General features: G+C 36.9%; 1 protein-coding gene across 2 annotated transcripts in view; it reads left to right on the top strand.

The window, feature by feature from the left end:
• DNAH12 (dynein axonemal heavy chain 12) overlaps positions 1-13827 on the top strand; it is a 231404-nt gene that overhangs the window by 108022 nt on the left and 109555 nt on the right. For both annotated transcript variants that reach the window (XM_027587796.2, XM_027587797.1), the window contains 6 exons: positions 1305-1443; positions 2503-2669; positions 5608-5863; positions 9117-9416; positions 10183-10361; positions 11410-11602. In XM_027587796.2, coding sequence (XP_027443597.1) covers positions 1305-1443; positions 2503-2669; positions 5608-5863; positions 9117-9416; positions 10183-10361; positions 11410-11602 — 1234 coding nt within the window. The remainder of the gene's footprint in view (positions 1-1304; positions 1444-2502; positions 2670-5607; positions 5864-9116; positions 9417-10182; positions 10362-11409; positions 11603-13827) is intronic.

Here is a 13827-nt window from a genome sequence, read left to right as displayed (position 1 = left end):
ACATGTGCTGCTTTACTGACACATTAAATAATACAGTCTAACAGTGGGTCTGATGCCTATCATAATTTCAAAGAAGTAATAGGCATAGGTGATAATTTTGGGACATCTGTAACCACTGTAATATTTAGAATAATATCTGATTTCTATTAGTGACAAAGACACAGGTACAGTTGATACAATTGGTCCATTTTAGTTAAGGATAGTAAAAGTAAATATATAAACTTTTTGTCATCCAAGTTCACAGATTCTCTGGACACTCTCTAAAAATTTCTTCCATTGGTCCATGGGCCCCAAGTTCAGCACAGTATTTTATTAAAAACTTTTTTTAATAAATAGCTTTCCATAAGGCAAGTGTTACTCAGACTGAAACATGTAGGTGTACTTTCAGGGGCCACTGTAGTTCTAAAAGAAATTTAATTTTATGTTTATGCTTCAATGATGATTTTTTTAAATTAATATTAGCATAATTTGGGTCCCTTAGATGACCTCTTAGAACACTGGTGCTCAGGTTTAGTGCCAGTCCTTGTGTTTGTCTTTGTGTATTGGGTGGTGCCAAGTTATCCGTCAAAGGGTCAGTATTTAATTTTTTTAATGCTAAACAGTATTTCTCACCTGGGATTCCCCAGAGTTCTGTGAACATAAACTCATAGGATTTTTTTTCCATTTTAAATTAATTATGATCACTCAAGAATGAGAAACCCTGTCTTGAGGCCCACTGAATGGAGAATTCCTTAGAGTTTGCTTTTGGACAAATGTTTTCAGTTAGTAACTGATTCTAAAGTCTATTCTAAAATGCTATTTTAGATTCTAAAACACTGTTAACAGGTATAATGTAACTATTAGCTTTAGACTTCACTGTCACCTAGTTTTTTAATAACTGTGAAACAGCCTAAACTGGTCTTAATGTCATCGTCTTATTAGTCTCTTACACATTGTACCCCCTTGCCTCTACCTCCAACTAAAAAGTACAAATACATCACTTTTCTGAGGAGACAAACTTTAGCTTTCTTTGCCGAAAAGCAAAGCATGTTATTACTTGTTTATGAGTGTTTTTGGAGTATAGTAATGTTACATATGTCCAAATAATAGTTTGTTACTATTAAAGTCTCAGTGACAGGAAGCAAGTGTGTGCCAATCATCACTTTTACCAGTCTTACATGAAATAACAGTGGTAGATTAAAATGTGAATTTTTAGATGAAGGTGACTTCATTACTTAAGTTTTCAACAAATTCCAGCCTTCTGTAGTAGAAATGGTATTCTGACTTTTTCTCTTTTTTAATGATATGTTCATTGTTTCATGAAGGCCATTGCTTTTCGTGGGTCCGACGGGTACAGGAAAATCAGTGTATGTGAAGGATAAACTAATGAATCACTTGGAAAAGGATCAGTATTTCCCTTTTTATGTTAATTTCTCTGCACGGACCAGTGCTAACCAGGTTCAGGTTAGTTTAAAGCCAGAAACATGGGTCCATAATTAACTTTTTTGCCTTATTTGATTAGTGTTTAAAATTGTATATTAAATGAGCAGCTGTGTAAGTCTTCTATAAATTTAAATGAAACTTCAGAACTTTTGTTTTTGGGATAAGTAAGTTTTTAAAAGGTTTTAAGGACAAAAGTTCAAGAGAACACTGAAAAAAATTTATGTTCCCATTTTTATTAATTAAATTCCTGGGTTATAAATTATTTTAAACATACCTATATAAAAACAAAGGTGAAAAGACACCCAAATTAACATAATTTCCAAGAGCATGGTAATGTTGGAGTCACATTCAAGGGAACATTTTTGCATTAATACTGAATTATTGAGCTTTGTCATCCTTTTTTTATTAAGTCCAAGAAGAAGCCACAATTGATAGAAGAGACTGGGGGGGGAGAGAGAGAGTGAGAACTTTCAATTGTTCTTTCTAGACTCTTCTAGATGGTCCTTAAGGGCATTTGCTGCTTACTGAAGCTCTGTCCATGATCATTCAAACCATGGACTATTGTATGACCTTACGTGACAGGAAGCATGCAGTTGTGCATTCCCTTCTTTGTGCCAAGTTGAAAGTTCTGCATGAGACCTTTTCTAGTCACTATTATAATCATCCCTGCCTAAATTTATGTCCATTCTCACCTGACCTATGGGGCTCATTTCTGTTGTTTTAAGCCTATAGAATTCCTTTTATTTCAAAATCTTATAAATTCAGATTAGTGCTTTTAGATATTGAATAAGTTAGAGTTAATAGATATGTTGGGGTATCCAACAAGGAAAATATTTTGTGTTTATGTGCAATACAAATATATAAATATGTATATATAACAATTCTGAGCACATAGAAGGATTTCAATAAATGCTCTTTGATACTGAATATAAGGTTTGATATCACCCTAAAAATGAATAAATATAAACATACACACAGTGCTTCTTGGCATTATTTCCTTATATAATTAGACTGTAAATTCTTTTTTCCCCCTGGTGTTAAGTATGGCTTTAAATCCTACTATTCTTCTTTATATTTTAGAATGTTATCATGGCTAGATTGGACAAAAGACGCAAAGGAGTTTTTGGACCACCTATGGGAAAGAAGTGTGTAATTTTTATAGATGACATGAATATGCCTGCATTGGAGAAATACGGAGCTCAACCTCCTATTGAATTACTACGACAATTTTTTGACTGTGGGCACTGGTAACTATTTAATTGGAGTCTTAATTAGCCATGCTGAAGTCATTTTCGCTCTCTTTTTCTATTTTAGTTTCTCACATCAAAGTAATGCATTTTTTCAAGTTACTTATGGAAGAAAATGGTTACTCAGATTTTTTTATACAGAAATTTTTGGAAGACTTTTCTATACATTTTTTTATGACAGTCTTTCCTGTGAATGTGTGAGTTTGATTACTGGGATGAATAATCCAGTATTGGAAATGTATTTATTCAGTAATGGAATAAATTCTTTCCTTTTCAATTATTATTCTCAATCCTTGAAAATAACTTACACATTACATCTTTCAAAGTACTATTCTCCCAGGGCTGAGAATTTGTGGGTAGGCTTCAACCTAAGTAACCATAATCAGCATCTCATGTTTCTGCCATTTTAAATTCTCTGTATTTTCTGTGAGTCTTTGGGACTACCTGTATCTTTGAGATAGCTTGGTTTTGACACCAATTCCATAAATAACTCTTCCATTCCCTCCATGCCATTTTTTAAAAAGACTTATTTATTTATTTTAGAGAGTGTGTGTGTACATGCCAGTGGGGGGAGGGGCAGAGAGAGAGGATCTCAAGCAGACTCCCTCCTGAGTGCAGAGCCCAGTGCAGGGCTTGATCTCATGACCCAGGAGATCATGACCTGAGCCAAAATCAAGAGTGGATGCTGAATTGACTGAGCCACCTAGGCATCCCACCCTCCATCCCATTTTTATGATGCTATGGTTCGTTTCCAACATGTAAGACATTGTATCTTTTAGTTAGGATTAATAATTCCTCATTTCCTCCTCTTAAATATACTTTTCTAATCCCCAGTATGCATGATTTTTTTTAACTAAGGCAAGGATAAACTAATTTTGAAGCTAAGTCATATTTTAGAAATACATTTTTGTTATTACTTCAGGCCCTGGGACTCGGGCCTCCAGGAGGTAGCTGCTGTTAATTGTGTTTTCCCTATTCTGTCAAGGTTTTTTTCTATGCAAATATAGCTTTATTTTTAAAAATAGACTCCTATTACACAATGTTTTATAACTTATTTGCACTTAAAATTTTTTGAACACCTATCCATATTGTTTATCTCATTTTATTGGCTTTTTATTTCTCATTTTGTTGACTTCTAATACAGTTCAAATATGTGGATCCTGCCATAATTTACTTAACAAGCTCCCTACTGAAAGTTATTAGGGTTGCTGCCAAAAACCAGGTCGTACTTTTATACTTTCTGTTAGGGATACTGGTAAAGACTGATTTCTCCCACGTCCCCTGCCCCCTTTTTGCAAGAACTTCAGTGTTAAAGGACTTAATGGCCTATCGGTAACAAGCACATTTTCGATCTGAGTGGTTCCAACTAAATTGAGCTATTTATATATTTCTTTCTTTTTAAAAAAAAAACTTTATTTATTTGAGAGAGAGAGAATGAGCTGGGGGAGAGGCAGAAGGACAAGGAGAAGCAGACTCCTTGCTGAGCAGGGGGCCCGACATGGGGCTCGATCCAGGAACCCTGTGATCATGACCTGAACCAAAGGCAGACGCCCCTATATATTTCTTTCTAATTAAAATTTCTTTAGAGCTTTGTTGTTCCCCATTGGGTCTCTTTTTAACAAAAGTGTTATAGATACTATTTAGATATTTTTATGTACTCTGGAGATCTAAGATGCAAAAACAAAATCAGGACTTTCCTGTAAGTAGCATGACTGTATGATTGTTTGAACTGGAACATTTCTGAGCATAAAAGAGGAGTGTTACTAATACTTACTCCAGGACAAGCCTACTCAGAATTGTCCTAGGCAAAATGGGACATGTGGTCACCCTACCTATAACCAGCTACAAACAGGAATAATCTCTCATCCATGCTTCTGGATTTGGAGTGAGGAGAGACCAAACAGAGAGTCAAAACAGAAAGAAGAGTAGGAAAGAAAGGGAAGGGCAAAAGGAAGGGACATTCTAAATACCCAGAATTTGGACAACATAATCAGTGTCACTGGAAGGAGAAATAGAATGCTGCTTTAAAAAACGTTCTGTCCAGGGGCACCTGGGTGGCTCAGTCAGTTAAGTGTCTGCCTTCAGCTTGGGTCATGATCCCAGGGTCCTGGGATCGAGTCCCACATCGAGCTCCTTGCTCAGCGAGGAGCCTGCTTCTCCTTCTGCTCATTCCCCTGCTTGTGCTCTCTCTCTGTCTTTCTCCCTGACAAATAAATAAATAAGTAAATAAAATCTTAAAAAGAAAAAAAAAGTTCTGTCCAGGGGCACCTGGGTGACTCAGGAAGTTAAACGTCTGACTCTTGACTTCAGGTCAGGTCATGATCTCCAGGTTGTGAGATTGAGCCCCACATCAGGCTCCATACTGGAGCCTGCTTAAGATTCTCTCTCTCTCCTTCCTCTTCCCTCCCCCCAACCCCCCCACCCCCAAACCCAAAAACGTTTTGTCCAGAGACTGGTGATTGCCTGAGGCTCAGGGGCTGGGTGGGGGGGTGGGTGAAACAGGTGAGGGGGGTCAAAATTACAAATTTCCAGTTGTAAAATGAACAAGTCGTAGGGATGTAATGTACAGCATGGTGATTACAGTTAATACTGTATTGCATATTCAAAAGCAGCTAAGAGAGTGAATTTTGAAAGTTCTCATCACAAGAAAAATTGTCACTATGTATGGTGACAGATGTTAACTGCACTTACTGTGGTGATCATTTTACAATATATACAAATATCGAGTCATTATGTTATACACCCAAAACTAATGTTGTCAATTATACCTCAATTTAAAAAATAAAGTTTATTTTTAATTTTTCTACTCCAAGCATTTTTTTTAGGATTCTTCCTTTTAGAGAAGCTAAAATCAGATTAAGTTTCTAGGCAGTTCTACATTTCTTTCCATCTTATTGGATTATAACTGATTGCTTTGGAATTTTTATTTGCTTTCAAGGTATGACCTTAAGGACACAAGTAAAATCACACTGGTTGACGTCCAGCTGATTGCTGCCATGGGCCCTCCAGGTGGTGGAAGAAATCCAGTCACTCCCCGGTTTATTCGACATTTCAATATCTGCTCTATTAATACTTTCAGTGATGAAACTATGGTCCGAATCTTCTCATCAATCGTAGCATTCTACCTGAGGACTCGGGAATTTCCTCCAGAGTACTTTTCAATTGGGAACCAGATTGTCAGTGGGACAATGGAGGTGAGTGAATACTGCAATACAAAATGTTTTAGTGTTACATATTTTCCTAGTTTGGTTCTTTTTTTTTTAAACATTTTTTTCCCTTAGTCATCTACTTTGGTCTTCAGTGTCAGAGAAGCTGTTAAGAAGGCTTGAGAACAGAAGATCATGGGCTTTGAAATCAGGGACTCTAACTGGGTTTGAGCCTTGACTGCTATTTCCAAGCGATGTGGCCTAGAGCAAGTAATTTGACCTTCCAGAAACTCAATTTTTTAATCACTAAAATGAAAGATAGCACCTATTTCACAAGGCTGTTCCAAGGAAATCATTTAGAATCAGTATGTGTCATATTACGAGGGTTTCCCTAATTGTTAGGTTTCTACCCTGTTGTTTATTAATTTTCTCTCTCTTCCCTTCCATTCTCCATGTTTGTCTTTTAAAAGACAGAGAAAGGGGCATCTGGCTGGCTCAGTTGGTAGAGCATGCAACTCTTGATCTTGGGGTCATGAGCTTGAGCCCCACATTGGGTGTGGAGCCTACTTTAAAAATAAATAAATAAACAAATATTAAAAAAAATAAAGAGGGAAACTTCTGCAGTTTATGAATGAATACTTTTTTTTTAGCCATACCACATAACTTAGGAATAGCAGTGAAAATATAGTAAGAAGGAAACACAGGGGTGGGAACAGAACACAAGATGGCCCAATGGCTTTGCCTTATTCAGGGTGTGTCATCTGCCGTTGCTTGGGAGGCCAGAACCAACCTCATCACTAATGATAAAAGGAGAAACTGTATGTAAGGTAAGTGAGTAATGATATTACTAAATTAAGCTTTTCTGGAGCCCTTGATAAAGTGGGTTCACTGTGACATAAGTGCAATGAGAAGTACAAAACTCCCTAGGATCGTCCCATTGGTTTCCAAGAGCACACTATATCTAAAGTGTCCCCCTTGTTCTGGTGGAAAATCTGTGCTGTTAAGATAGAGAAACTATGGGGTGCCTGGGTGGCTCTGTTGGTTAAGCAACTGCCTTCGGCTCGGGTCATGATCCTGGAGTTCCGGGATCGAGTCCCGCATCAGGCTCCCTGCTCGGCAGGGAGTCTGCTTCTCCCTCTGACCCTCTTCCCTCTCGTGCTCTCTATCTCTCATTCTCTCTCTTTCAAATAAATAAATAAAATCTTTAAAAAAAAAGATAGAGAAACTATGACCAAAGTGATAGTACATTGAAATTACAGTACTTATTCCAATACCAGAAAAGTGCTTCTATTTATAAAATATGATTTATGTATTTTGGGCATCTCCTGGAAAAAGAAGGGAGTTGGCCAAGCAAAATGGGATACAGAAAGGATTTTTTTTTTCTGTCTTTGAAGCCTTTTAGACCTACCATGTGGAAGCTAGGAGGGGGGATGAATCAAAGAACACAGATAAATAAAAAATAATTTCATTTTTTGGGGGGGCTATATTATAAAAGATTTCATTTACTGTCCATAAAGAAAATATTAAGCTTTATTTGGTAAATTCAGCATATAGTAAAATCATACTTTATTTCTGTATTATAGCCAATTGTTTAAACTCTTTAAGAAATGACAGAGATTTAAAAAAAAAGAAATGACAGAGATTTTTAGTTCTTGTGTGGCAGTATTCAAAATAACACAAGTAAAACAGCTAATAAAAAAAATAGTTTTCAGGGGCGCCTGGGTGGCTCAGTTGTTGAGCGTCTGCCTTCAGCTTAGGTCATGATCCCAGGGTCCTGGGATCGAGCCCCGCATCGGGCTCCCTGCTCAGTGGGAAGCCTGCTTCTCCCTCTCCCACTCTCCCTGCTTGTGTTCCCTCTCTCGCTGTGTATCTCTCTGTCAAATAAATAAAATCTTAAAAAAAAAAAGTTGTTTTTTTTTTTAAAGATTTTATTCATTTATTTGAGAGAGAGAGAGAGAGAAACAGCATGAGAGGGGAGAAGGTCAGAGGGAGAAGCAGGCTCCCTGCTGAGCCGGGAGCCCGATGCGGGACTCGATCCGGGGACTCCAGGATCATGACCTGAGCTGAAGGCAGTCGCTTAACCAACTGAGCCACCCAGGAGCCCAAAAAAAAAAAGTTTTTAGAAAGCACCGCTTTAGATTTGTCGAGCCATGCATATGTTCAAATATAAAGGACCCAAGGTTCTTCTCTATCTCTATTGTGACAAAAAATCTCACGTTTAACTGTTGGCAGAACTTGCGGGCTCTTTGAAAATGTGGTGCAATAGTATTCTGAACCTTGCATTTTGAAAAACTGCCAGCCCTTTCACATTTTCCAGATCCATTATAAGAAACTTACAAACAAGTGTAAAATGTCCTTAGCCACTGTCTCCCAGAGTGAAGGACCCATTTGCCCTTCCTCCCTGATTATTCCTCCTTGCTTGTTAAGGTAAATGCCATGTTGTTGTACTGTGTTTTGGCGTGTGGTAGCCGGGTTCTGCTTACCACACTTCCCTGTGGGTGTGGTAACCAGACTGAATTGCCACTATTTGCTTGTATGTACATGATACCAAGGCAGCTGGCCACTGTAACTTCTCCCACAACCCGTTTTGACTACAATTTTTTTTAACCAAATTGTAAGCATAGCTTTTATTAACCTGGATAGGAATTTCTCATTTATATATAGGGTGTGCTTTTGGCCATAGTTTTCTATTAGTGATTCCATATTGATACACTAATCCAGTGGTTTTGTGCACACGAAAGGTAATTTACTACAAATGATTCTGGTACAAAAAAATAAAAGAGGTTTTAGCAGGCATACATGCCTGGGATACCGATAAAAGAAAAAAAAGAATAAAAAAAAAAGCTGAAGAAGAGGCAGAGAGAAAATAGGAGTGAAGAGAAGGAAGAGAATCCATTGATTTGTTTTGAAGTCAAGGGTAGTCAAAAGGGAATTGTTTCATCCGACCCTTCATTTGAAATGCTTCGGAATGAGTTATCTTGGTTTCACTTTCCACTAAAGTTTTTGCTAATTATTGAATCCCAGGTCATTCAACTTTAAATGGAACAACTGTAATAACTTGGAGATAAAAACATTGTCCTTGGGTTTGGATGGAATCTGATAATTTTAAGTTCCCTCAACTTCAAAATGCCTGTGATAAACCAAAATAAAAAGCTAAATGTCATGCTAGACTTTGTACTGTACAATTTTCCAAACCAATATAATCTGATAAGATAAATATTTTATAGAATATACTATTTGTTACATGACTTTGCTTATTATAATAATGTTATTTTTGCTTTGTTGCTTTTTTCATATTCAGATATATAAACGATCCATGGAAAATCTTTTGCCCACTCCCATGAAATCCCATTACACTTTCAACTTGCGGGATTTTTCACGTGTCATCCAGGGCTGCTTACTCATTGAAAAAGATGCCGTGGAGAGCAAGCACACCATGATACGCCTGTTTGTACATGAGGTTCTCCGTGTTTTTTATGACCGCCTCATTAATGATAATGATCGATACTGGCTGTTCAATTTAATCAAAGCTGTGATAAAGGACCATTTTAAAGAATCTTTTGATGGTATCTTTTCACATCTGAGGAAGGAGAACACACCAGTGAGTATATTTAGTGATTCTAAACAAATTAAAATTGTACAATAGCATGGATTGTTAAAATCAAGTTATCTTTAAAAAATACTCTTGCTTTAAAAATATTTTTTTTTAACTTTCCTCATTGATAGGTATTTATTTTGAGAAGATTTGTCTTCAGAGGAATTATGTAGGTAACGCAGAAGTTATTTAAAGAATAAAACCTTGGGGGCGCCTGGGTGGCTCAGTCAGTTGAGCAACCATCTCTTGATTTTGGCTCAGATCATGATCTCTGGCCGTGAGATCGAGTCCTATGTCGGGCTCTGTGCTCAGTACAGAGTTTGCTTGTCTCTCTCCCTCTGCCCCCCCACCCCGGTTGCCCTTGCGCTTGCTCTCTCTCTCTCTCTCTCTCTCAAATAAATAAATAAATAAATAAATAAAATCTTTTAAAAAAAGAATAAAACCTTATATGATAGGGATTAAATGGTATAATGAATGAAAAGTGCTTAACATGGTGACCATCCCTTAGTAATTACTCACTCAGAATGACTTTTCCAGGCTCTGGGGGGGAAAAATTTATATAACAGAAAAATTTCTGTTCTTTTTATTTTTGGAGGATATAATATAATTTTCAGGTATTAATTTTACAAGCATATTATTTACTATCTTAATGTTTAAAAGAATTATTTGATAATCATCCCATAACATGGACAAAACAAAATTTTATATAACATTTTCTCAAATTTATTTTATAAATTGTAAATTTTGTAACTTGTTGATTTCCATTCTATAGATAACTGAAGAGAACTTGAGAAATCTCATGTTTGGCGATTATATGAATCCTGACCTTGAAGGAGATGACAGAGTTTATGTTGAAATTCCAAATATTCATCATTTTAGTGACATTGTGGACCAATGCTTAGATGAGTATAATCAAACTCACAAAACAAGAATGAATCTTGTCATTTTTAGGTACCTACATTTGGTATTGATGGTGGAAATTGCTATTTGTAAAATTTTTCTGTGAAATATTTAAAATGTGGCAAAAGGTATAAAGAAAAATATGGTGAATAACTCTATACTGATCACCCAGCTTAAGATATAAAATATTAGCAATTTATTTGAAGTCCCTGTGTAGTCAACCCTCTCTGACTGTATCCCCATCATACCCTTGGGAGTAAAAAGAAACTCATGTGCTTCTTTGGACTTTACTACACACGTGCATTCCAAAACATATATGCACAGTCTTATTTTACATGTATTCTTCAAGTTTATTCCCTATTCATGAGAGTCACAAAAAATGAGTTTTTGGTACTAACACAATGTAGTCATTTTTCTGAGACAGACTTTTAGGTGACTTCTAATTTTTGCAGTTATAAAAAAAGGTTTGACTATTCATGTCTCTTTGGGTACCCATGTTAGAGTTTCTCTAGGCTATATTCCTAAAAGTGGAATTATTGTGTCATGGTAGGTAAGCATCTTCAACTTTACTAAATTTGGCTGAAGTGTCTTCAAAAATGATTATTTAAGAGCTCCCGTTGTCCCTCACCCTTGCCAACACTTAGGATTGCCAGGCTTGGTAAGTTTTGCCAGTCTAAAGGAGAGTAGAAATGTGGCTCCAATTTTAATTTCCCTAATTACTAGTGAGGCTTGGTGTCTGCTGAATTTGTTAATTTTGTAGAGAACTGATTTTCTGTTTCTCACATAGAAATCCTAGTATTAAAAGATTGAAGAAATGTTTTTAATAAAAGCAGGAATATGCTTCAGTATAGGTAGTTAAAATTTCATTTCTATAATTTGTATATTACATTTCCTAAATTTGTACTTTAGTTTTCCTTTGCATCAGTGATCCAGTTGTAATTTCTTTTGAAAAACCACACTTTTTGATGATTATGTCTTTAAAATTGGGATAACATATGGGATAGCAAAGTCAATCCTTCCAAGAATATAAAATAATAGTTACATGTAAATATACGTTTACATTCATATTTTCAAGTATAATAATATTGATATTTCGTAGGTATGTTTTGGAACATTTATCACGTATATGTCGAATTCTAAAGCAGTCCGGTGGAAATGCTTTGCTTGTTGGACTTGGAGGCAGTGGTCGTCAATCTTTAACTCGTCTGGCTACATCCATGGCAAAAATGCAGATTTTCCAACCAGAAATTTCTAAAAGCTATGGTATGAATGAGTGGAGAGAGGATCTGAAGGTAAAATTAGGAAGAAACCTAATGTCTAAAATAATATCAGTGCTGTGAAGAGAGGGCCGACCTGTACAGCTGTGTGCTGAATGCATTGGTGAGGATGACCGTGTTATCCACAGAGCAGTTACTGTGCTTGCTGAGCATGAAGTACTTTACATACATCATCTCATTCTGTAGATACAATTCAGTGCAACAGGGATGGTTGTCTCTGTTTTACTGATGAGGAAACTGAAGTCAAGGGAAGGTATACACAGCAGAGCAGGATTTATAACATGTCTTATCTACTGCCGCTACTGATTCTGTCTGTATTTCAGTTCAGAGAGGTCTCATTTCAGACAGATGTATATTTTCCAGCAGACTGTTTTGTATGAGCCTTGGCGATGATGATGTTGTTCATGTTGTCTGATCTTAATAGCTTCCTCGGAGCCATGTTGCTTTCCCAGTAACCAATAAAATACTGGAGTGCATGCCTGGGGCTTTGTCCTCACATGACTAGGGTTCTGCAGGACCCAGAAGGGAGATAATCCAAAATGAAAAATAGAGAGAGATTGCTGGATTTTTTCACTTGTACTCACCTTACATACTAAGTTTCTACATCTTAAAAGTTAGCCTGGAGAACGGTCTGCTTGCAGGTGGAAATGGTAGAATCCAAGCTGATACCAAAGAGGTTTACATAGACAATAGAAGAAAAAATTACAGTTTCTTTTTCTGCTCTCACTTTGGAGGAATTTTTTTTGATACATTTACTACCACATGAACTAATAGATTTAGAAAGCAGCCTTCTTTAGTAGAAAGAACATGGACTTTAAAGTTAGGCAAACTCAGTTTTCATTCCTATTTTCTATGATTCGGTAGTTACCTTGGGCATGTTACTAAATTTTTCTGTACTTCAGTTTCTTCATTTGTTTTTAATCTTTAAAGAAAAAAAAGAACTTATTCTAAGTTATACAGTTTGTTGGCATACAATTGTTAATAGTATTCTCTTATATTCCTTTTGAATTTTTGTGGCATGGGTTGTAATGTCCCCTCTTTCATTTCTAAATTTTTTTAAAAAATCTTTTACTGTTATATTAATCACGATACATTACATCATTAGTTTTTGATGTAGTGTTCCATGATTCATTGTTTGTGTATAACACCTAGTGCCCCATGCAGAGCATGCCCTCTTTAATACCCATCACCAGGCTAACCCATCCCCCCACCCCCCTCCCCTCTAGAACCCTCAGTTTGTTTTCCAGAGTCCATCGTCTCTCATGGTTCGTCTCCTCCTCCGATTTCCCCCCCTTCACTCTTCCCCTGCTGCTATCCTCTTCTTTTTTTTTTCTTAACATATATTGCATTATTTGTTTCAGAAGTACAGATTTGTGATTCAACAGTCTTGCACAATTCACAGTGCTCACCATAGCACATACCCTCCCCAATGTCTATCACCCAGCCACTCCATCCCTCCCACCTCCCCCTGCAACCCTCAGTTTGTTTCCTGAGATTAAGAATTCCTCTTATCAATGAGGTCATATGATACATGTCTTTCTCTGATTGACTTATTTCACTCAGCATAACACCCTCCAGTTCCAGCCACGTCGTCACAAATGGCAAGATCTCATTCCTTTTGATAGCTGCATAATATTCCACTGTATATATATACCACCTCTTCTTTACCCATTCATCTGTCGATGGACATCTGGCTCTTTCCCCAGTTTGGCTATTGTGGACATTGCTGCTGTAAACATCGGGGTGCACGTACCCCTTCGGATCCCTACATTTGTATCTTTGTGGTAAATACCCAGTAGTGCAATTGCTGGATCGTATGGTAGCTCTATTTTCAACTTTTGAGGAACCTCCATACTGTTTTCCAGAGTGGTTGCACCAGCTTGCATTCCCACCAACAGTGTAGGAGGGTTCCCCTTTCTCCGCATCCCGGCCAATATCTGTCGTTTCCTGACTTGTTAATTTTAGCCATTCTGACTGGGGTGAGGTGGTATCTCACTGAGGTTTTGATTTGGATTTCCCTGATGCCGAGCGATGTTGAGCACTTTTTCATGTGTCTGTTGGCCATTTGGATGTCTTCTTTGGAAAAATGTCTGTTCATGTCTTCTGCCCATTTCTTGATTGGATTATTTGTTCTTTGGGTGTTGAGTTTGATAAGTTCTTTATAGGTTTTGGATGCTAGCCCTTTATCTGTTATATCATTTACAAATATCTTCTCCCATTCTGTCAATTGTCTTTTGGTT

Source organism: Zalophus californianus, chromosome 1 (assembly GCF_009762305.2).
Source record: "Zalophus californianus isolate mZalCal1 chromosome 1, mZalCal1.pri.v2, whole genome shotgun sequence".
Lineage (NCBI taxonomy): Eukaryota > Metazoa > Chordata > Mammalia > Carnivora > Otariidae > Zalophus > Zalophus californianus.
The sequence above is the reverse complement of the archived record's forward strand: the minus strand, read 5'-3'. Positions and strand labels throughout refer to the sequence as shown.